Consider the following 23,619-nt stretch of genomic DNA (forward strand, 5'->3'; position numbering starts at 1 on the left):
CAGTGGATTTTTACTGTAAACTTAAATTTATTTTTAAGAAAGACAACCTAGAAATAAGACAACTTACATATTATGTACAGTCTATGGTGCACTGTCAATCTACACATATTTTTAAAGTGTTAATTATTGAATAGTTTCAATAGTGAATATAAAGAGCTTAAGGAGTACCTCATATTGATGAAAAATTTAGTAGGGAATTATATTTTCCCTGGCTTTGAAAAAGATATTAAAAGAAACTTTGCAGTATGATTCTGTTCTCTGTAAAAAGAATTTAGAGTAAAGGTCTGTCTTAGAAACTTAGAACTAAACCAAAGGATCATGTCTTAAAGCTCTTTTGTCTCTGATTCTTCCTTACCTTGGACTTGGGTAAAGCATTGTTAGTATGGTTGTAGGACGATGGTTTCTAAACAGTAGTGCCTGTCAGAATCACTTGTAGAACTTTAAAAAATATGCAGGCCTCTTATCCTCTGGAGATCTGGATTGATCTAGGGCTTGAAGAAAATGGACTGTCTGTGGAATTTTGGTAATTCATGTTATGTAAAAGTTGGAAACTGCCATTTAATCAGCAGTATAACATGATGAGGTAGGTATTCCTATTTTACAGGTGAGGAGACAAATTTAGGTAGGTTAAATAATTTTGCCTAGCCATAAAGTATTGCAGCTAAGATCTGAACCCAGGTCTGTCTGATTCCAAAGCCCGTGGACATATCACCACTCTTGTAACCATTATGTTACACTGTCTTAACATTTTTGTTTTCATGTCATAAGTTTATTTACAAACATATCTAATATGCTATATGAGTTCGAGTTTGATCCATTTTCCAGAGACTACCTCTTAAAATGCTCTTCATATCTGTTAAATGGATGAACTGAAACATCCTTATTTTTTAAGCAGTTAGTGTCTTACTATAAAGAAGGGTGCAGCAAATCCAGATCCAAAGTACAAACACATCATAGCTGGTAACCGCCAGTTGTTTTCCACTGAAAATGGCAAATTCTTCTCAGGGTCCTCCTCACAGTGGCATCTGCAGACCACAGAGGTTGTGAACCTCTGGATGCTCTGGCCAAACATAGCCCTGCTGGAAGCTCTGCGAAAGGCACAGAAACTGAGGACGGAAGAAGTAGCATTTTTAATAGAGTGGGATCTGACTTGTAACTCTTGTTCTAGCATTGTGTGGCCCACACCACTTGAGTGCATTTCAATAAAGTTTTATTGAGCCCCCATGATGATGCTGTAAGGCCTAGTTGATATATATTGCTGAAGTGTCGTTATGTTTTTCTTAGTAGTTTGTTTGTAATAAGTATACTTTGAGGGTATATACAAAATTCTTGTTTGCCAAGTGTAAAAATATAACATAGCTAATACATAGAAAATGTAGTTAAACTGTTTATATTCTAAAACTACTGATTTTCCAGCAAATGTGAAAAAAAAATTTTTTTTTCCCTCTCTGTCAACCCAGGCTGGAGTGCAGTGGTGTGATTTCAGCTCACTGCAACCTCTGCTTCTCAGGTGCAAGCAATTCTACCTCAGCCTCTGGTAGCTGGGACTACAGGATTGCACTACCACGCCTGGCTAATTTTTTTTTTGTATTTTTAGGAGAGACAGGGTTTCAACATGTTGGACAAGCTAGTCTTAAACTTTATGACCTCAAGCGATACACTCACCTCGGCCTCCCAGAATGCACTGCACGGTCCCAAAATTTTAATTAGTGTTTGCATTTATACTCTCTAGCATACAGATTGGTCATAACATGACAGATGTTACTACTTAAAGATCCTTAAGTTAGTAGGAGACATTTTGTTTAGACATTACTTGATTTCTTTTAAGGGGAAAAACTTTGAACTGTTTCTCCTGAATTTTCTATTTTCAGGGTTTTCAAAAACGGGTCTGGAATAGTGATTTGCAAATCCTAGTGTCTTTTTCCATGACAAGATTTTAATGATTCTACCATGAAATTACAAAAAAGGAAAGTGTAGTGGTATTTCATAATGGTGTTCTCTTTATTCTGGGATTTTTAGCCTTCATACGTTTTTACTGTTATGTATTTCCTTTTTCAGATGATGATGAAAATAGAGTTAAAAAATTTTTATTAATAGGATTAAAGGAGTCCACTACCTTGTATCAGATTTCCTGTTTCTTTTTGAAGACCTTGAGATAAAGTTTAGGGACCACTGATCTAGAATTCTCTTTATGCTCCTCCACTACCCATTAACCCCACTCTATAGCCTGCTTTTTACTGTACTCTCCTCTCCCTTCACTCCCCTCTGAACACTTTTAGAACACTATTTTTCTGTTCATGATTGATCTTCAAATTGCCAAATCCTGTGGCCTTATAGACCATGTGAATGTACTTAACCAACACTTTCTTCTGTTGACAAATTCTTCAAAATTATTTTGTATTGCTTCCACTCTTTTTCCTGTGGTCCACTTATCACTTTTCTTCATATGTTTTCTTTCTTTTGTTCCCAGTTGGTGTTATGTGGGGTTCTGGTTCTATTTTATATTTTTACTGTATATTCAGAATCAGATTTTTAGCTACCATGTACCATCCTAATAATGCCTAAAATTTATTGTTTACTCTTTCCTAAGTGTTATTCCGGTGCTTCAGTATTTACTCATTTAATTCTCAAAACAACTCAGTGAGGTTGATAGAGGTATAATTGGCTTCTTTTTTTTGTTTTTCCTGACACTGGCATATTGAGACCCAGAGGTTAAGTAATTTGTGCAACTAGGAGGCAGTAGAACTGGGATTTAAACTTAGACTGCCTCTAGTGGCCATGTTCTTAACTACTACTAGATTTTTGGCCTCCAGATGTCCCATGTATTCCTGTTTAATTTTTCTACCTCCAATTCAATGGATCCATTCAGTTAATCTCAAGTGCCTGCCTCTTCCCCTTGACAAAACACACTTGCTCATTCTTTATTCCTTGCTGCATTAAAGTTAACACTATCCTCCCCATCAGTAGTGCTATAGAGGTTGTTGAATCTTTCCCCCGTTTGTTTATGTTCGGCCTCTGAGTTTTATTGATTCCAGCATAATTATTTGGTGAATATATTTGAGTGCGATTTTGTGCTAGATGCTGGGTGTGTAATGATGTTCTTTGAGAGCTTATACTCTAGAATTTTTTTTTTCAAAAGAGGGTCCCACTCTGTCGCCCAGGCTGGAGTACAGTGGTGCCAACATGGCTCACTGTAGCCTCAACCTCCCGAGCTCAAGTGATCCTGCTGCCGCAGCCTCCCAAGTAGGTGGGACTACAGACATGTACGACCACACCAGGCTGTTTTTATTTTTCATTGAGATGGGTTCTCACTTTGTTTCCTAGACTGGTTTCGAACTCCGGGGCTTAAACAATCCTCCTACCTCATCCTCCCAAAGTCCAAAGTGTTGGGATTACAGGTATGAGCCACTGCGCCTGGCCAATAAAATCTAACAAACAGCAAATTAATAGAATGCTAAGAGAATAAATGGTGATAGGAATCCTGTATAATATTTATTGAACACTTTCTTTTTTTTTTTTTTTAGAGACAGAGTCTCGCTGTGTCACCAGGCTGGAGTGCAGTGGCACGATCTTGGCTCACTGCAACCTCCACCTCCTGGGTTCAGGTGATTTTTTTTTTCTTTTTTGAGATGGAGTCTCTCTCTGTTGCTTAGGCTGGAGGGCAGTAGCATGATCTTGGCTCACTGTAACCTCTGCCTCCCAGACTCAAGTGATTCTCCTGCCTCGGCCTCCCAAATAGTTGCAACTACAGGTGCGTGCCACCAGGCCCGGCTAATTTTTTTGTATTTTTAGTAGAGACAGGGTTTCACCATATTGGTCAGGTTGGTCTTGAACTCCTGACCTCATGATCCACCCATCTCAGCCTCCCAGAGTGCTGGGATTATAGGCGTGAGCCACCGTGCCCGGTGTTCAGGCAATTCTTATGCCTCAGTCTCCCGAATAGCTGGAATTACAAGCACCCGCCACCATGCCCGACCAATTTTTGTATTATTAGTAGAGATGGAGTTTTGCCACGTTGGCCTGGCTGGTCTTGAACTCCTGACCTCAAGTGATCCACCTGCCTTGACCTTCTGCGCCTGATCTATTGTACACTTTCTATATGCCCAACATTATTTTAGATTCTTCAATACATTTAATTCTCATAAAGTTCCCATATGTATACTTTTAGATCTGAAGCATTCCAGTTGGAAGCTATAGCATTTAGCAGAAGTTCTAAAGCAGGAAAGAGCTATGTTGAAATTGTGTGAACTGGCCAGATGTGGTGGCTCATGCCTGTAATCCCAGCACTTTGGGAGGATCACTTCAGCCCAGGAGATAGAGACCAACCTGGGCAACAGTGAGACTCTGTCTCTTTAAAAAAAAAAAAAAAAAAAAAAAAGTCTGTGAACTGGACTATAATGATTTGAGAGACTTAAGTAATATAGGTAATGTCAGTATCCTAAAATATATTCTAATTCACTGATTCTTGGTTTTTGGGGGATTGTAGTCCCCTTTGCGTATATGATGAAAGCTATAGAGCCTCTTCGAGTTTTTTTTTTTTTTTTTTTAACAAAAGGGTAAGAAAATTTTGCTTAGAATGCCTGTGAAGCCTGACTACTGCCCTAAGGAAGTAATGGATTTAATCTGTACTTTCATTTCTGTACTAACATTGCCTTAGTTCATAGTGCTCCTCCTGGCAGAATTCTCTTGAGATAATCTCCTGGCAAGTTTGTTCCATCCATTGCCCCTCTTAACAGTTTATCCTTTATATCATAAATATGATTGCATTATGTATTACCCTCCTTTAACTTTTATTCATTTTTAAAAGACAGGGTCTCACTATGTTGCCCAGGCTGGAGTGTAGTGACGTGATCATAGCTCACTGCAGCTTCAAAACTTCTGGGTTCAAATGATCCCCCCATCTCAGTCTCCCAGATAGCTTGAACTATAAGCACGTGCCACCATGCCTGGCTAATTTTTTTTAGTAGAGACGGGGGTCTTTCTGTATTGTCTAGGCTGGTCTTGAGATCCTGGCCTCAAGCGATCCTCCTACCTTGGTGTCTCAAGAGTGCTGGGATTAAAGGCATGAGCCACTGTGTCTGGCGTTTTTTGTTTTTTTTTTAATTAAAAAAAATTTTTCTTTTTGAAACAGAGTCTCGCTGTGTTGCCCAGGCTGGAGTGCACTGGCGTGATCTCAGCTCACTGCAGCCTCCACCTACCGGGTTCAAACAATTCTCATGCCTCAGCCTCCGGAGTAGCTGGGATTACAGGCATGCCACCATGCCCAGCTAATCTTTTGAATTTTTAGTAGAGGTGGGGTTTCACCATGTTGGTCAGGCTGGTCTTGCACTCCTGGATCACCCGCCCACCCTGGCCTCCCAAAATGCTGGGGTTACAAGTGTGAGCCACTGCATCTAGCCACTTTTGAAAGAGAGAGAGAGAGAGAGAGAGAGAAGGCTCTCTCTCTGTCGTCCAGGCTGGAGTGCAGTTGCGTGATTGTAGGTCACTGTAGCCTCAAATTCATGTCATCCCATATTATTTAAAATCAGTCTCAGAATCATGGTGAATATTTCAGTATGTGTCTAAAAGACAGACTGGGCATGGTGGCTTAAACCTATAATTACAAGACTTTGGAAGCCTGAGGTGGGAGGATCACTTGAGGCCTGGAATTTGAGGCTGGTCTGGACAACATAGTGAGACCCCATCTCTACAAAATTTTTTTTTAAAAATTAGTCAGTTGTGGTTACACCTGCTTCTAGTCCTAGCTGCTTTGGAGGCTGAGCTAGGGGGATTACTTGAGCCCAGGTGTTCAAGGCTTCATTGAGCCATGATTGTGCTAGTGCACTCAGCCTGGGCAACAGAGTAAGACCCTGTCTCTGAAAAGAGAAAAGAAAAAAAAAAAGAGCTTTAAAAGTCAGCTGCAATATCATTACTCTAGTTGTATACTAAATTGTTAAGAAAAATTAGCTACTTCTTAATATTGTTGTCAAATATCCAGAGTTTAAATTTCCAGTTTTCTCAGGTATCTTAGGACAGTTTGTTTGAATCTGGATCCAAATAACCTGTTGTGTTTGGGACCTCTCCCATCTTTTTTTCTTTTTCCTACCATGTTTTGTTGAAGAAATAAGGCGGTTGGTTTCTTCATCATATAAAGGTTCTGAGAGTCTGTGTTTTTGCTAAGTGCTTTCCTGTATCCTGTGTAGTTTTGCTATCATGCTTATTTTCCTTGTAACTTGGTTGTTTGATCAGAATTCAAAATGCAGCCCTGCTTCACCCAGGATGTCCTTGGCCATAGCTGTTTCCCATCCAGGTTCCCTAGAGAAGTTCTGCTCTGAAGGAGTGACAGTGGCAGTCAGAAGGAGGTGTGTCATATAGGAAGAAAAGAATAAAGTCTGCTTGCTTGTCACAGGTATCATTCATTCAATACACATTTCTTGAGTGCCCACTACATGCCAACACTGCTAGATGCTGGGGGTACAAAGATGAATGCAGCATGGTGTCTGCCCTGCTGGCCCCGTGGCGACAGCTCACTATGGCCCAGGCTGATGTAGACAGGTTACTTCTCCCTTTACTGGCAGCCTGTGTGCAGGCAGCCTATCTTGGCCGTTGTCATGACTACAGAACCTGTTTACCCACGACCTGAAATATATTTTTATTAAGGGTTTTCTTTTATTTTATTTTACAAAATGCCTTTAAATGTATTTAAATTAATTTACCTTTTTTTTGAGACGGAGTTTCACTTTGTTGCCTAGGCTGGCGTGCAATGGTGCAATCTCGCATCACTGCAACCTCTGCCTCATCCTCTCAAGTAGGTGGGATTACAAGTGTGCACCACCATGCCCAGCTATTTTTTTTGTATTTTTAGTAGAGACGGGGTTTCACCATGTTGGCCAGGCTGGTCTCGAACTCCTGACCTCAAATGGTCACCCATCTTGGCCTCCCAATGTTCTGGGATAACAGGTGTGAGCTACCGCGCCCGACCTAAGTTAATTTTCTTTTGATTCCAAACTGTGTATGCTAGCTCTTGTGTGCGCACACTCACTACCCCCTACAAGACAATTCTTTAGAGCGGTTTTAGGTTCACAACAAAATTTAGCAGAAAATACAGTTTCCTACCCCAAAGTTTTGCCTTTTCCAGAATATGTTCATATACCTTCCTTGGTATGCTTGGGGGAAATTTGTTCCAGGAGCTTTCCTCCAGAATACCAGAATCCTCAGTTGCTCAAGTCCCTCAATACAGTGAAATACATGTATTTGTATGTAACTTATGTACATCTTCCTCTATATTTTAAATTTCTAGATTACTTGTAATTATCTAATACAATGTAAATGCTGTGTAAATAGTTGTTATCCTTTTTTTTATTTTTTTTTCTTGAGGTAGGGTCTCACTCTGTCACTCAGGCTGGAGTGCAGGGGAACAATCATGGCTCACTGCATCCTCGACCTCTGAGCTCAGATGATCCTCCCATCTCAGCCTCCTGAGAAGCTAGGACTACAGGCCCCCACCACCACCCTTGGCTAATTTTTGTATTTTTTCTAGAGACAGGGTTTTGCTAAGTTGCAGAGGCTTTTGTACTCCTGGGCTCAAGCGATCTGCCCTCTTTGGCCTCCCAAAGTACTAGGATTACAGGTGTCAGCTAATGTACCCAGCTAGTTGCTGTACTTTAAAAAAATTATTATTTTTCTGGAATATTTTTGCCTTGCTATTGTTTGAATCTGTGAATGGGGAACCCTTGGATACAGAGGGTTGCCTTAGTTTGAATCATATAATAGGTAACCTTTTCACTTAGTAGCAGTGCATTTAAGTCTTCTCCATGTCTGTTCTAAGGGTTGATAATTTCGTTTTAGTGCTGAACAATATTCTATTTATGGATGTACCATAGTTCACCTTTTGAAGGACATCTTGGTTACTTTCAAGTTTTGACAATTATGAATAAAGGCTATAAACATCCATATGCAGGTTTTTGTGTGGACATGTAAGTTTTCATGTAATTTGGTTAGTAAATACCAGGGAGCGTGATTGTTGGATCATGTGGTAAGATTATATTTAATTCTGTAAGAAGCTGCCAAAGGGTCTTCCAAAGTGGCTGTACCATTTTGCATTCCCACCAGTAATGAATGAGAGTTATTATTGCTCCACTTTTAGCTTTTGGAGTTGTAGTGTTTTGGATTTTAACCATTTTGATAGTTACATAGTGGTATCTCATTGTTTTTAATTTACATTTCCCTAATGAAAAACAGTTATTGAAGCCGGGCATGGTGGCATGTGCCTGTAGTCCCAGCTCCCTGAGGGATGAGATGGAGGATCACTATAGCCCCAGGGGTTGAGGCTGTGGTGATCCATGATTGCCCCACTGCACTCCAGCCTGGGTGGAAGAGTGAGTCCCTGTCTCAAAAGGTTCTGTAAAGGCCTGCTGGGAACAGAAGTGAACTTCTAAAAGTAAAATATGTCTTGGCAGCTGCTTTCCAAGGCCTGGCTATAAATAAGGTCTGCGGAGCCAAAGAGAGCATACAGCTCTTCTTAAAATTGAAGGTGTTGGCTGGGCGCGGTGGCTCACGCCTGTAATCCCAGCACTTTTGGAGGCCAAGATGGGCAGATCACCTGAGGTCAGGAGTTCGAGACCAGCCTGGCCAACATGCTGAAACCCCATATCTACTAAAATTACAAAAAATTAGCCAGGCGTGGTGGTGCGTGCCTGAGTTCCAGCTGCTCAGAAGGCTGAGACAGGAGAATTGCTTGTACCCGGGTGATGAAGGTTGCAGTGAGTCGAGATGGTGCCATTGCACTCCATCCTGGATGACAACAGTAAAACTCCATCTCAAAAAAAAATTGAAGGTGTTTAAGCCCAAGATGAAACTGAATTCTGTTTAAGAGATGTTCTTACGTGTATAAAGTGAAGAACAGCATAGGCAAACTGAACAAAACTAGAGTAATTGGGGAAAGACAACTCACACCGATGGAAACAGTGGCATGGTTTGTGTCAAATTCTGAAGCAGCTTTCCTGGTAAGGCCACTGGACACAGAATACCCTTCAAGGATTTAAATTAGTGAAAAGTAAGTAAATAAAAGTGGGTTGAGGCCAGACACAGTGGCTCACGCCTATAGTCCCAGCACTTTGGGAGGCCAAGGCGGGTAGATCACTTGAGGTCAGGAGTTCAAGACCAGCCTGGTCAACATGGTGAAATCCTGTCTCTAGAAAAAAACCCACAAAAATTAGCCAAGTGTGGTGGTGCATGCCTGTAATCCCAGCCACTTAGGAGGCTGAGGCAGGAGAATCGCTTGAACCTGAAAGGTAGAGGTTGCAGTTAGCCACGTTTGTGCCACTGTACTCCAGCCTGGGCAAACAGAGTGAGACCCTGTGGTTTTTTTTTTTTTTTTTAAAGTGGGTTTCTGCTCCTGTAATGAAAAAGAAAAAAAGGTTAAAGAAGGGTGTGCTTTTGACCAATATGTAATGCTGTTTCAAGGTAGTACCAGTACCTTGTGTTCAGTGGAACCAGGGTGAACCCAAGGTACTGGTCTTACCTTGATATAGCATTACACCTAAGTGGTTTTAGTGAACAAAATTTAAAAGACCAGAACTAAAGCAGTTATAAATGTGCAGTAAAATTTTGGACCACTTTTAGTTAGACTTTGTAAAAAGACTTAAAAATTCTGATTACAAATTTTGCACTTTGGCTGGACGCTATGGCTCACACCTGTAATCCCAGCACTTTGGGAGGCTGAGGCAGGCGGATCATGAGGTCAGGAATTCGAAACCAACCTGACCAACATGGTGAAAACCTGTCTCTACTGAAAATACAAAAATTAGCCAGGAGTGGTGGTGGGTGCCTGTAATCCCAGCTACTGATGAGACTGAGGCAGGAGAATTGCTTGAACCTGGGAGGCAGAGGTTGCAGTAAGCCGAGATCGCGCCACTGCACTCCAGCCTGGGTGACAGAGCAAGACTATCTCAAAAAAAAAAAAAACAAAAAAAAAACAAAAGAGAGACCAAGGTAGGAGCATATCATAAAGTCAGGAATTTAAGGCCATTCTGGGCAACCAAGTGATACCCTTTCTCTACAAGAAAATTAAAAAATTAGCTGGACGCAATTGCGTTGTACCTGTAATCCCAGCTACTCAGAAGGCCAGGGCGGGAGGAACCCAGGGGTCAAGGCTGCAGTGAGCCCTGATGGCACCACTGCACTCTAGTCTGGGCGACAGAGTGAGACTCTGTCTCAGAAAAAAATATTTGCTTTGAGAAGCCAAGGCAGGAGGGTTGGTTGAAGCTAGGAGTTCAAGACCAGCCTGGGCAACATAATGGGACCCTCTTTCTACAGAAAAGAAAAAAAATAAGCCAGACATAGTGATGTGTACCTGTAGTCCTAGCTTTGGAGGCTAGAATTGCTTGAGCCCAGGAGTTTGAAGCTATAGTGAGCTGTCATCATGCCACTGCACTTTAGCCTTGTTTGTAAAAGACTCTGTCTCTTTAAAAAATCATGTTTTGAATAAGTAATATGCGGTTCAAAATTAAGTCATACTCACCATGATCCTGTCTACCACTACCACCCCCAAGTTAGTAATCGACTCCTTTTTTGTTTAGTGCTGTGTGTGTCCCTCTCTGTTTCTTTTCCCTCTCTTAATGTTTTCTTTTCATTACATCGCCTTTATGTAGGTAGATGAAAGCAAATACATTTTTCTCCTTTTCTGGTACAACGTGGTAAACTATATAATCTACTTTTCACTTTAATTTTTTTTTTTTTGATACGGGGTCTCGCTCTTTCGCCCATGCTGGAGTGCAGTGGTGTGATCTGGGCTCACTGTAACCTCTACCTCCTGGGCTCAATCAATCCTCCTACCTCAGCTTCCCAAGTCCCGGACTACAGGAATGTGCCACGATACCCGACTAATTTTATTGTTGTTGTTGTTGTTGTTGTTGTTTTGTAGAGATGGTGTCTCCTCATGTTACCCAGGCTGGTCTTGAACACCTGGGCTCAAGCAGTCTGCCCACCTCAGCCTCTCAAGTGCTGGGATTACAGGTGTGAACCTTTGTGCCCTGCCTACCTTACTTTTTCATTTAACATGTTGAGGAGATCATTCCAAACCTGCTAATAGAGAGCATTCTCACTTTTTAACAGCTGCATAGTATTCTAATGTGTAGATTGGCTATAGTTCATTTAACGAATCCACTATTGCTGGACAGTTGTGTTAAATTTTCATAAAACATTTGTAGCTGTGTTCTTTCTTAAATGTGTGAGCAACCGGCCTTGCTGCCTCAGACCCTATTGTGTTTCCTTTCTGTTGCTGTTAAGAGTTGTTAGCAGTTGTGAAAAGTTTAAAATTTTGTGTAACACATTATTTTATGGCTTGCATTTAAATCTCAGGATATTTTTGTTTTGAAAGCTGTTAACTGGGGCTTGATTCTATTTATGCTATCTTTCACCGAAATCCTGGAGAATAGAGTGAAAAAGAGAAAAAGATATTAGTGAGGTGAAGTGGGTGGAAAGAGATAATATGAGAGAGTAGCAATGGATAAATGTAACGATATGTTACTGACAGTTGTCTCAGATAATAAAAATATTTCACAGTAGCCTGGACTAGTATTTGTTGTGTTGCTTTTTTGTTTTTATTTTTTTCGAGACGGAATCTCACTCCGTTGCCCAGGCTGGAGTGCAGTTGCACGATCTTGGCTCACTGCAACCTCTGCCTCCTGGGTTCAAGCGATTTTCCTGCCTCAGCCTCCTGAGTAGCTGGGATTACAGGTGCCTGCCACCATGCCTGACTATTTTTTTTGTATTTTTTGTAGAGATGGGGTTTCACCATGTTGGCCAGGCTGTTCTTGGACTCCTGACTTCAGGTGATCCTCCTGCCTCGGCCTCCCAAAGTGCTGGGATTACAGGCGTAGGCTGTAATCAAAAAAATAAATAAAAATTTTAAAAAGGGGATAGGGATTGAGATTCTAGAAAACGTCCTTTTTTATGAGTCTTTGTATTTTGCATATGTAACTGCTTCCTGGTTATTTCCTTCTTAGCACTTAACATGTTTGCAATTTTATTTTGTTTTTTTTTTGAGACAGAGTCTCACTCTGTCACCCAGGCTGGAGTCCATTGGCATTATCTCAGCTCACGGCAACCCTCGCATCCCTTCATGGGTTAACGCAATTCTTGTACCTCAGCCTTCTGAGTAGCTGGGATTACAGGCATGCACCATCATGCTCAGCTAATTTTTTGTATTTTTAATTGAGGTGGGGTTTCGCCATATTGGCTGGGCTGGTCTCGAACTCCTGTCCTCAAGTGATCTGCCCATCTTGGCCTCCCAGAGTGCTAGGATTACAGGTGTGTATACCCAGTGTGAGAGTAAAGGGTCTAGCACATAATAGCTGTTTGCCAAATATTTGCTAAATGAGTGAAATTGCTGAGGACATCTCATTAAACTGTCAGAGATGACAGGTTGACATACAATTTTTGTGGTATGTATATACTAGGAGAAAATGTACACAGGATAGAGTAAATTAATATTCTTTGTCAACCTCTCATTTGATACTGGAATGAAAACAAACTTTCTGGGTTTGATTATATTATAATAACTTTGTCTCCCCTCCCCGTCATGGGAAATGGAGTATGAGAAAAATTACTTTAGTTAAAATGTTTGTTTAGTTTTTTGAGACAGAGTCTTGCTCTGTTGCCCAGGCTGGCGTGCAGTGGCTCAGTCTTGCCTCTCTGCAACCGCTGCCTCCTGGGTTCAGGTGATTCTCCCACCTCAGCCTCCTGAGTAGTTGGGATTACAGACACCTGTCACCATGCCTGGCCAATTTTTGTATTTTTAGGAAAGACAAGGTTTCACCTTGTCAGCTAGGCTGGTCTCGAATTTCTGGCCTCAGATAATCCACCTGCCTTGGCTTCCCAAAGTGCTGAGATTACAGGTGTAAACCACCACACCTGGTACTTCAATTAAAATGAATCAATGCTTGAGATTAATGCACTGTAGAGGAGTACTTTTTCCCTTCAAAATGAATAATTTTTATGAAGAATGTTTAGTGCTTAGGGTAAACTGAAAATAAAGTTTTATTTTGTGTGTCATAAATCAGTTATATGATAAAAGTACATGGAAAAAGTTCAGACACCTTAAAATACTTTGTGATTTTTTTTTGGTGATGGGATTATTGGAAACATTTCTCTTTTCCTTACTTTAAAAAAAAAATGGCCCACCAAACTTTATAAAATACTTTCTTTTATTAAAATTGATAATAAGGAGTGAATTGTTTATACCAATACATAGTCACTGTTGATAAATACTTTGTTATAAAACAGCAAAGCAAATGTATTAGTTTTAATGAATTTATAGACTAGTTTGTCTTTTTCCTATTTCCTTTTTTACCTATTTCTTCTTTTGTTTTTTATTTTACTTTTGTTTTTTAGAGACAGGGTCTCATACTGTTGCCCAGAATTGAGTGCAGTGACACTGACGGATCATGGCTTATTGTAGCCCTGTCCTTCTGAGCTCAAGCAATCCTTCTGCGTCACCCTCCTCGGAAGCTGGTACTACAGGCATAAGCCATCTTGCCCAGCTACATAAAAAAATTTTCGTTTTGTAGAGATGGGGTCTTTGTATGTTGCCCAGGCTGGTCTTGAATACCTTGTCTCAAGCAATCTTACTGCCCCAGTCTCCTGAAGTGCTGTCATTACAGGCATATGATATCAGCACCTGGCTTCTTTTTCCCTCATTGCTTAGAAACTGTCAAATATGGTTTATTACATGCTAAGATTTTATTTTATGATGTATTTAAAATTTTTTGTGTTTACATTTGGTCATTTCTGAGTCTTTATATTAGTTTTTAATATTTTTTATTAAAGTGATGCATTTATATGAAAATTAAGTTACAGAAATGTGAAAAAAATAGCAGGGATTTTTTTTTTTTTAATAATCCTGATTTTCCAGGAACAACCACTGTTATCTTTTTGGGTGCATATCTTTTCAGAGTTTTTTCTATACAAATACAAAAGTGGTTTTCAGCTGGGGGTAGTTTTGCTCCCATGGGACACTTAATTTGGCAAGGTCTGGAGATATTTTTGGGTATCATAGTTGGAGGCAGGTGCTACTGGCATTTAGTGGATAGTGGACAAATGTGCTGCTAAGCATGCACAAGACAGCAGCCTTTCATATTGCAAATAAAGTATTAGCCCAAAATGTTAATAATTGCTGAGGGAAATCCTGATATGCAACTGTATATATGTATTGGGTTTTGCCATATTGACTAGACTGGCCTTGAACTCCTGCCTCCTTCCTGAGTAGCTGGGATTACAAGTGTGTGTGTGACACCACACCTGGCTTATTTTTGCATTTTAGTTCAAGATCGTGTTGGCCAGGCTGGTCTTGAACTCTTGAGCTGAAGTGATCTGCCCACCTCGGGCTCCCAAAGTGCTGGGATTACACAGGCGTGAGCCACTGTGCCTGGGCGGCAATTGGTTTTCTGAGCTTTACTTATAATTGGTTATCTGATGCTCCAGATAACTTTATATCTGATGTTTATCCTTGTAATTTAAAAAATTTTAGCTATGTAGAAATAGAGTTTATCATTCTTGTTATATTTCGAATGAGCCTTGCCTGCATGATATTCTATCTGCTGAATTCTTTGGTGTCTGATTTCTTCAAATTATTTGTTAATGAATCTATTCAGAATTCTTTCTTATATCTCCATTAGTATTATGAAAGGCAAGTAAGAACTCAAGACCTCAATTCACTATGCCAAAGGAAAATATTAAGCTGAAAGCTGTGTCATGTGAGAGACTGCCTTTCCTTTTGTTTATAAGTAAGCTACAGATAAAAGGTTAAATATCTCCACAGGTAGTTACTCTGTGTTCACCTTATCATATGTAAGGTGTTATTCCCTTATCTGCTGTTTTTTTTCCCCTGAGACAGAGTCTTTCTCTCTTGCCCAGGCTGGAGTGCAGTGGTGTGATCTTGGCTCACTGCAATCTTGGCCTCCCATGTTCAGGCGATTCTTCTGCCTCAGCCTCCGAAGTAGCTGGGATTATGGGCATGCGCCACCTTGCCTAGCTAATTTTTTGTATTTTTAGTAGACACAGAGTTTCTCCATGTTGGTCAGGCTGGTCTTGAACTCCCGACTTCAGGTGATCTGCCCATCTCGGCTTCCCAGAGTGCTGGGATTACAGGCGTGTGCCACTGCACCTGGCCTAATATTTGTATTTTTAGTAGAGATGGTGTTTCGACATGGCCAATGGGGTTGGCCAGGGTGATCTTGAACTCCTGACCTCGGATGATCCACCTACCTTGGCCTCCAAAAGTGCTGCGATTAGAGGTGTGTGAGCCACCATGCCTGGCCCAGCATTTCCTTCCTTTTTAAGACTGAATGATGGTTTGTTTATGTATATACCACATTTTATTTATCCATTTATCTGTTAATGGAAACTTGGGTTGCTTCCAATTTTAGCAATTGTGAGTAATGTTGCTATGAACATAGGTGTACAAATATCTCTTTAAGATCCTGCTTTCTGTTCTTTTGGTACAACTGAGTTTTACTTGACTATGGCAGATTTAGTGCTTTCCATCTGATATGGTGCTTTTCTCAAAATCTGAGTTAAGGGCGTTCAGTTCCTTTTTTTTTTTTAGATGGGGGTCTCACTCTTGCCCAGGCTAGAGTGCAGTGGCTGTGGCAGTGGCAGGATCGTAGCTCATTATAGCCTTTATCTCCTGGGCTCAAGTGATTTTTTTTCATTTCAACCTCCTGAATACCTATAACTGCAGGCGTATATCACCATGCCTGGCAAAATTTTTAAATTTTTTTGTAGAGACAAGGTCTTGCTATGTTGTCCATGCTGTTTTTGAACTCCTGGCTTCAAGTAGTCCTTCCACCTTGGCCTCCCAAAGTGCTGGGATTATATGAGTGAGCCACTGTATTTGGCTGCTGCTTTTTATTCTCCTAAAATTCAAACACTGATTTTTGTTTAAGTTGTAAGAATGCATGAATTGTGGGTGGAGAGTTGCACATGATATCACCTGACTGCTCATTTAAGGCTACAGTGGCCAAACATACCAGATTTTGATTCTGACTTAGATACTAATTTCAACAGAAGCATCTAGCACAGCTAGGTACTCTCTGTAAACCTTTAGCCCTACCACCACAGCCTCACTCAGTAGATGTCTTTACCTCCTACTTAACAGAGAAAATGGAATCTTATCAGGTGACGAGTTATTTATTGTTATCAAGTCTACAAATTGTATATGTGCACACACATCCCCTTTTCTTTGGTTGCTGTTAATATGAGAAACATTTCTGTCCATGTAAGGCTTATCTCTCCCTATTGTTTTTTTTCTTAATTGGCTGTTTAGCACATGCTGTGTGCCAGCCACTATAAATAAAATAGATCCATTACCCTATTGAAGCTTAAATTCTAGTGGGTAGAAAGTTAAGGTGGTTCGGTGGTGTTAAGTGCTACATAGAGGAAAGTAAAACAGAGAAGATTAGGTGCTACATAGAGCAAAGTAAAGCAGAGAAGACTGATGAGGAATGGGTTGATGTGTAACATTATTATTTAAACAGGGTCTTTTTTTTTTTTTTTTTTGAGAGGACTCTCCCTCTGTAGCCCAGGCTGGAGGGCAGTGGTGCTGTCTTGGCTCACCACAACTTCCACCTCCTGGGTTCAAGCAATTCTCCTGCTTCAGCTTCCTAAGTAGCTGGGATTACAGGCATCTGCCATGTAATTATTATTTAAAATGGAAGAGACCATTTTAATTAAAATATTACTGGAAGAGACCATTGTTGTTTTCTCTCACATGGAAAATTTTGCGCTATTTCTCCAATTATTTTTTCTGTCCTTCTCTGCTTCTTTGATTCTCATCATGCATATGTTGGTATACTTAATGGTGTCTTACAGGTTTCTGAGGCTCTGTTCATTTTTCTTCCTTATTTGTTCTGTTTCTCAGACTGGCTAATCTCAGTTGACCAACTATCTTCAAGCTGGTTGATTGTTCTACCTGCTCGTAGCTACTGTTGAGCCCCTCTTTTGAGTTTTTCATTTCAGTTTCTGTACTTACCAACTCCAGAATTTCTGTTTGATTCTTTCTTATAATTTTTGTGTCTTTATTTATTTTTTTGAGATAACTCTCACCCTGTAGCCCAGGCTGGAGGGCAGTGGTGCTATCTTGGTTCAACACAACCTCCACCTCCCAGGTTCAAGTGATTCTCCTGCCTCAGCCTCCTGAGTAGCTGGGATTACAGGCATCTGCCACTACGCCCAGCTAGTTTTTGTATTTTTAGTAGAGATGGGGGTTTCACTATGTTAGTCAGGCTGGTCTCAAACTCCTGACCTCAGGTGATTTGCCCGCCTTGGCCTCCCAAAGTGCTGGTATTACAGACATAAGTCACCGCGTCTGGCCTGTTGACCTTCTTTATTTGGTAAAATATCATTCTCATATGTTCTCCTTTAGTTCTTTAGACATGATTTTCTTTAGTTCTTTCAGTATATTTATAATAGATGATTTAAAGTCTTAGTCTAGGGCTAGGTGCAGTGGTTCATGTGTATAATACTATCATTTTGGGAGGCTTGCTTGAGCCTGGGAGTTTGAGACTAACCTGGGCAACATAGACCCCCATCTCCACAAAAAATAAAAAAAATTAGCCAGGCACGGTGGCACATCCACCTGTAGTCCCAGCTCCTCAGGAGGCTGACATGGGAAGATTTCTTGAGCCCAGGAGGGCGAGGCTACAGTGAGCTGTGTTGACATATCTGTGTCACCCAGCCTGGGTGACAAAGTGAAATCCTGTCTCTAAATAAATAAGTCTAGAAAGTTCAATATCTGGGCTTTCTTAGGAAGAGTTTATATTGACTGCTTTTTCCTCTGTATATTGGTCATACTTTTTTCTTTGCATGCCTAGTTATTTTTTTGTTGAAAACTAGACATTTTATTTTTATTTTTTAGATACTGGGTCTTGCTGTGTTGCTCAGGCTGGATTTGAACTACTAGGCTTGAGATCCTCTTGCCTCAGCCTCCCAAGTAGCTGAGACTACGGGCATGTGCCACTGTGCCTGGCTAAAAATCTAGACACTTAATATAATGTGGAAACTCTGGAAATCAGATTCTCCCCCCTCCCCAGGGTTATTTGTTGTTGTTTTGTGAAGTCTGTATTTTTTGTTGTCTGTGGTTACTGAAATTTCTGCACAGTTAGCTTAGTGGTTGAATGAATGGGCAGAGAAGCAAATGAATGAGCAGAGATTTCCTTGGATGCCTAAAACATGTAGTCCTCTGGTTTTTGCCAAGGGCTCTATGTGTACGTTGTGGCATACCTTCAACATTCAGCCAGGAATTTACAACTCTGCCTCAGCTCTTCCTGCCTGTGCAGAGCCTTAATGTTAGCCACAGGTGAGAGTTAGGTACTCCTCTGGTCTTTTCTGAGCATGTGCACAGTATGATTCTTAGGAAGTATGAATATTCTTAGTGAGTATGGTTCTTAGGAATATGTCAGAGTTTTTCAAAGTCCCCTGCATACATCTCATTTCTCAGCTTTTAGTTTTAACCTTTTTAATTAGCTTCCTGTTTGCCTCAGATTCAGGCAGCCACGATGTTAGTTGTTTCTGATTGTTTTTGACCAAAGGTGCCCAGGGAAACATTTCTGCTGGATGAGCTTGATGACAGGTCAAATAAAGATGGCTTTGCTAGTGGAGTCTTCCAGAGAACCACCAGATATGTTAGATAATGACAGTTCTTTAGGGATGGGATTTAGAAGGAGTTCCAACCCTGTTTTGCCCTCTCCAGTGGCTGCTGATTTTCACTGTGATTGTGGGCTATTGGATTTCTTGGATACTGTGGAAATGGGAAGGAGTGAAATGGGAATAGCAAGTTAAAATGCCACAAAGGTTGCAGTTCTATGAAGATTCAGCCATATTTGTTTAATAGACACTCCTTGGATTGCCACAATCCTTTGGTTTATTTCTGCAGTTTTGAAAAAGCTGATTTTTACAGTTTTGCCGTGTTCTTGTTGTTTTTATGAAGGAGAGAATTTCAGAGGTCTCTACTCTGCCATTTTTGCTGACATTAACTTCTCTGTCGTTGGAGGTCAAGGATGGGAGTAATACCAACTCTTAATAAGGATGCGTGAGTTCCTCTCTGAGCTTAGAGGGTTCGGGGGATCTTGGGTGTTTATATTCTAGTCAGGTGAGACCATAAGAGGAGATACAGAAGAGATTCAAGAAAACCAAGTTTATTATATACACAGGTTTTATAGACAGAAGGCACAGCATGCCATGCAGGGCCTTCCAGGGCAGTCAGGAAACTGAAGACAGGAAGAAGGGAAAGGTTTAAGCCAGAGCCTTTATTAGAGTTCCCATAGGAAAAACAAGGCAGGTACTCTGCAGTTTAGGGTTGGCTAGTTTGAATAATTTTGGTGGGCTCTAATCTATAGGGTTGGTTCCTAGTTGTCTGCTACATGGCCTAGGATGATTAAGGCAGAGGAATATTGCCTACTCAGGTGTAGGGGCCAGTTAGAGGAGGTGTGACTCTAGATTAATTTATTTGTTTATTAAAGGCAGGCTCCTTGCTGAGGCCTTGCTATCTCTAAGAACTGGCTGTCCCTCGGAGGGGCAGCCTACATACAATACGCTGGGGACTGAAGATTTTGAAGTTAATCTGCTCATGTTCCCCTCTCATTTTTCAGGGTCCCTATTCTTTTTTTTTTCCATGCTCGCCTTCGTTTAACTTTCTTTTGAGCTCTGCCTCTGATATGATTAGGTCCTGATCCTGGTCCTTAGCATTTTGTGGCCTCCTGCTGCTGGAAACGAGTGTCTTTTTATGTTACCAAAGAACCTTCTGGCTTTCACATTTAGTTTAGTTTAGGTTTTTTTTTTTTTTTTTTTTTGGAGACACTCTGTCGTCAGGCTGGAGTGCAGCGGTGTGATCTCGGCTCACTGCAACCTCCGCCTGCTGGGTCCAAGCGTTTCTCCTGCCTTAGCTTCTCAAGAAACTGGGACTACAGGTGCCGCCCCCACACCCAGCTAATTTTCCTATTTTTTAGTAGAAACGGGGTTACACCATGGTGGCCAGGATGGCCTCGATCTCTTGACCTCGTGATCTGCCCACCTCGGCTTTCCAAAGTGCTGGGATTACAGGCATGAGCAACCACGGCAAGCCACATTTAGTTTTTTTATTGTCTGTTACTTTCACCTCTTGTTACAGTTTTCCAAAGGGTCAGTTGCCTTTAACGGTAACAACAAGCCAATTTCATGGTCCCTTATAATTGCTCCTTTCCTCATATTTCTCAAATACCTGATGCATTGCACCTTCTGATGCAGAGATTGTCAAAGTATGGCTTTCAGGCCAAATCCAGTTCTTGGCCTGTTTTTGTGGTGGCCCATTATTAAAGAGTTGTAAAACAGTGACAACAAAAAGAACTATGAAATGATACAAAGCCCAAGTAATATATTTACTATGTGACCCTTCATGGAAAAGTTTTGCCAACTTGTGCCTTCTGTTCTACTCGAAAACTACACAGTTTACTACCAATGGAAGTTTTAACATTTGCAGTGCCACTTTATGCTAGGGTCTGTCTGTTCTACTCACCACCAGTGATGGGGTTCTCATTGTCATCTGGATGACCCAACTCCAGTACTTTATTTTAGAGCCTGTTTCCTTATATTATTCTTGTCACCAGTGGCTTAAAATTGAGCTCCCTGGTGAAGCTAACTGAGGCAGCAATTAGCATGCAGGAAGTTTGTTATGGGAAATCTTGTAGAATCAATGTCTGTGAAAGGAATGGAAAAGAAACTGTGAGGGATAAATTGGGCTGCAACAAAAAGCTCACTTGACCCCAATGTGGAACTCTGCAGCTGCGATAGCCCTCAGAGTTGTCCTAAGTTGGGGGTAAGGGGATAGAGGCTTGATCAGTCATTGGATGGGGCCACTGAATTTAACAGAGGTAATTAATTCCTAAAGAGGATTGACAGCTGAGGGCTGTTTTCCGGCAGCATTCCCAGCAGCTGGACAATAAATCCTTCATTCCCGTAAGAGGATATGGGGCAGCACATTAGTGTCCGCTACATGTAGCCTTGTGTGATTTTTCTAATTAAAATTAACTTTTTTTATTTTTAAAAATTGTCATAATTTTCTTTTTTAATGAATTAGTTTTTCTCATAAGAAAGTTATAAAATACAGTATTCAATAATATACAATTGTATATTTTTACTGATAATAAGATGGACAATTCTTCTTAAGGCGTTTTAGAAAAACTGAGCTGTTTTGGTTTTAATTTGTGTAAATTATGGGTTAACCATTTTAGTACTAGAAATATCATCATAGAGTCCTGATATCCTAATCAAAAAGCTAGCAAATCTTAAAAAGACAGCGAATTCATTCCTCTCGTTTGACAAATGAGGAAGCTGAGAACAAGAGAGAGGGTTATGAAGCTATTAGTGACAAGGAAGGATTCGAACATAAGTCTCTACACTTCCAGGCTAGTGTCCTTTATAATAAGAAGAGAATTTTTTTTTCTTTTGTGGCCTTTATAGCCATCTTGTTGCTCTGTGGAACCTTGGAGATGCTTCAGTAACAACAGGAGTAGTAAAGTTAACTTTTGGAGTTATATCATTTTGGACAGATGAATCTGATTTATTTTTAACTTTCCTGGAAGATGATTGCACAGTTAGCTTTGGAAGCTTTTTCCCAGTGACTGTGGGTTAGCAGGTAATGGAAACTTTATTTGCTGGCAGGATCATACAATGAACATGGTATTTTCAAGTGGAATCTGAAAGTGCTCTAGCATTTAAACATTTAGTGTTTTAATTTTAGTAGTAGATTATCTTAACCATATCCTAGATTATTTGACTCATAACTGTCCCTTGACTCTGGGGTCAAAATTTGCATTTGTGTTTATGTTTGTAGTGGTGCCAAGTAAATACTGTTTTGACTGTTAGGGACTAATATTAAGGAAAAGAATAGAGGTGGTCTTAATGAGTAAGATGATTTTTAGTTAAATGAAGACCAAATTATTTTCTAGTATGTGGCATTAATGTTTCATAATAATGTGAAACTGAGAAAAAGTACATGTCTTATGAGGCATTCAGTAGTTCTGTCATTCCAAACTTAAAAAGATATCTTGTGGTGCAGTTGGTACATTTTCATGCGAGCAGAGATTTATGTTCAGCAAAACCACATCACCAGTTTTTCGAAGTGTAACTTGTTAAGTTGAAATTTGTTTGGAAGTTTTTAATTTAGTTTTTAGTTTATTTGGTTTTGTGTTTATATAAGATCCCTAATTTATTTCTAGGTTTAAGTTTGCATAGGTTTGAATAACCTCAGAGAAGAGATAATTTATGTAATATTAGAAACTGGAGGAACATGTCATCTTTTTAAAAAGGCTGTGTATAATTCAAGTTGATAGTCTCTATTTCCAGAGTTCTAAATGAGTTTAAAGAAATTGATGTTAGACTACCTGAAGATATCTAGTTGAAGTGTATGAAAATTGGGCCAGGTGCAGTGGCTCATGCCTGTAATCCTAGAACTTTGGGATGCTGAGGCAGACGGATTACCTGAGGTTGGGAGTTCAAGACTAGCCTGGCCAACATACTGAAACCCCATCTCTACTAAAAATAGAAAAATTTGCCTGGTATGGTGGTGGGTGCCTGTAATCAAAGCTACTCAGGAGGCTGAGGCAGGAGAATTGCTTGAACCTGTGAGACTGAGGTTGCAGTGAGCAGAGATCGTACCATTGTGCTCCAGACTGGGTGACAAGAGCAAGACTGTGTCTCCAAAAAAAAAAAGTATATGAACGTTATAATGAATATGTCAGTCATATTTTACATGTATATAGACAGCAAAGGAGGAAAGGGAAACTGTGTAGAAGAATAATATTTTAAATTATTATAATAATAGATTTCTTCTGAATAAAGCATCTGATACCATAGACTACTGCAAGGAAGTTCTGATAATTTCAGTCTTCAAATATTGACTCCATTTCTCATGTTATATTTAAGTCTTTTGAGTGTGTTTAACTCAAAATATCCTATAGTGAATCTTAGAATTAGGAAAAAAAATTCCTAATTTATTTGTTTTTTAAGTTCACATTTTTGCCAGTTGTTCTTTAGTGTGATGTAGGTATTCATTATGAAATAGTCATGTTGGACCAGGCACAGTGACTCACGCCTGTAATCCCAGCACTTTGGGAGGCTGAGGTGGGTGGGATCACGAGGTCAGGAGTTCGAGACCAGCCTGGCCAACATAGTAAAACCCCGTCTCTACTAAACATACAAAAATTAGCTGCACATGGTGGTGTGTGCCTGTAGTCCCAGCTACTTAGGAGTCTGAAGCAGGAGAATTGCTTGAACCTGGGATGCAGAAGTTGCAGTAAGCCGAGATTATGCCACTGCACTCCAGGTTGGGTGACAGAGTGAGACTCTATCTCAAAACAACAACAACAAAAATGGTGGCTCATGCCTGTAATCCCACCACTTTGGGAGGCAGAAGTGGGTCTCAAAAAAAAAAAAAAAAAAAAAGAAATAGTTATGTTCTCCCTACTAAGATCTACTTGATAAATCCTATACTTATTGAAGTCAGGCACTACCTGTAGTTTACTCAGTGTGTGTGTGTGTGTGTGTGTGTGTGTGTGTGAGTGTGTGTGTGTGTGGTTTTGAGACAATATATCACTCTGTCACCCA

The 23,619-nt window shown here is 40.4% G+C and overlaps 2 protein-coding genes across 3 annotated transcripts in view; one reads left to right on the top strand and one right to left on the bottom strand.

Annotated features, from left to right (window-relative positions):
• Positions 1-23,619, top strand: part of STRN3 (striatin 3) — a 127,396-nt gene that overhangs the window by 2,740 nt on the left and 101,037 nt on the right. The window lies entirely within an intron of this gene.
• On the bottom strand, positions 896-1,072 carry LOC110569136 (cytochrome c oxidase subunit 7C, mitochondrial-like). The gene has a single exon (XM_064374704.1). It carries the CDS (start codon positions 1,070-1,072, stop codon positions 896-898), a length of 177 nt encoding a protein of 58 aa, XP_064230774.1.

This window comes from Aotus nancymaae, unplaced genomic scaffold (assembly GCF_030222135.1).
Source record: "Aotus nancymaae isolate 86718 unplaced genomic scaffold, 86718_ANA_hifiasm-v0.15.2.pri h1tg000011l, whole genome shotgun sequence".
In the NCBI taxonomy this organism is placed as follows: domain Eukaryota; kingdom Metazoa; phylum Chordata; class Mammalia; order Primates; family Aotidae; genus Aotus; species Aotus nancymaae.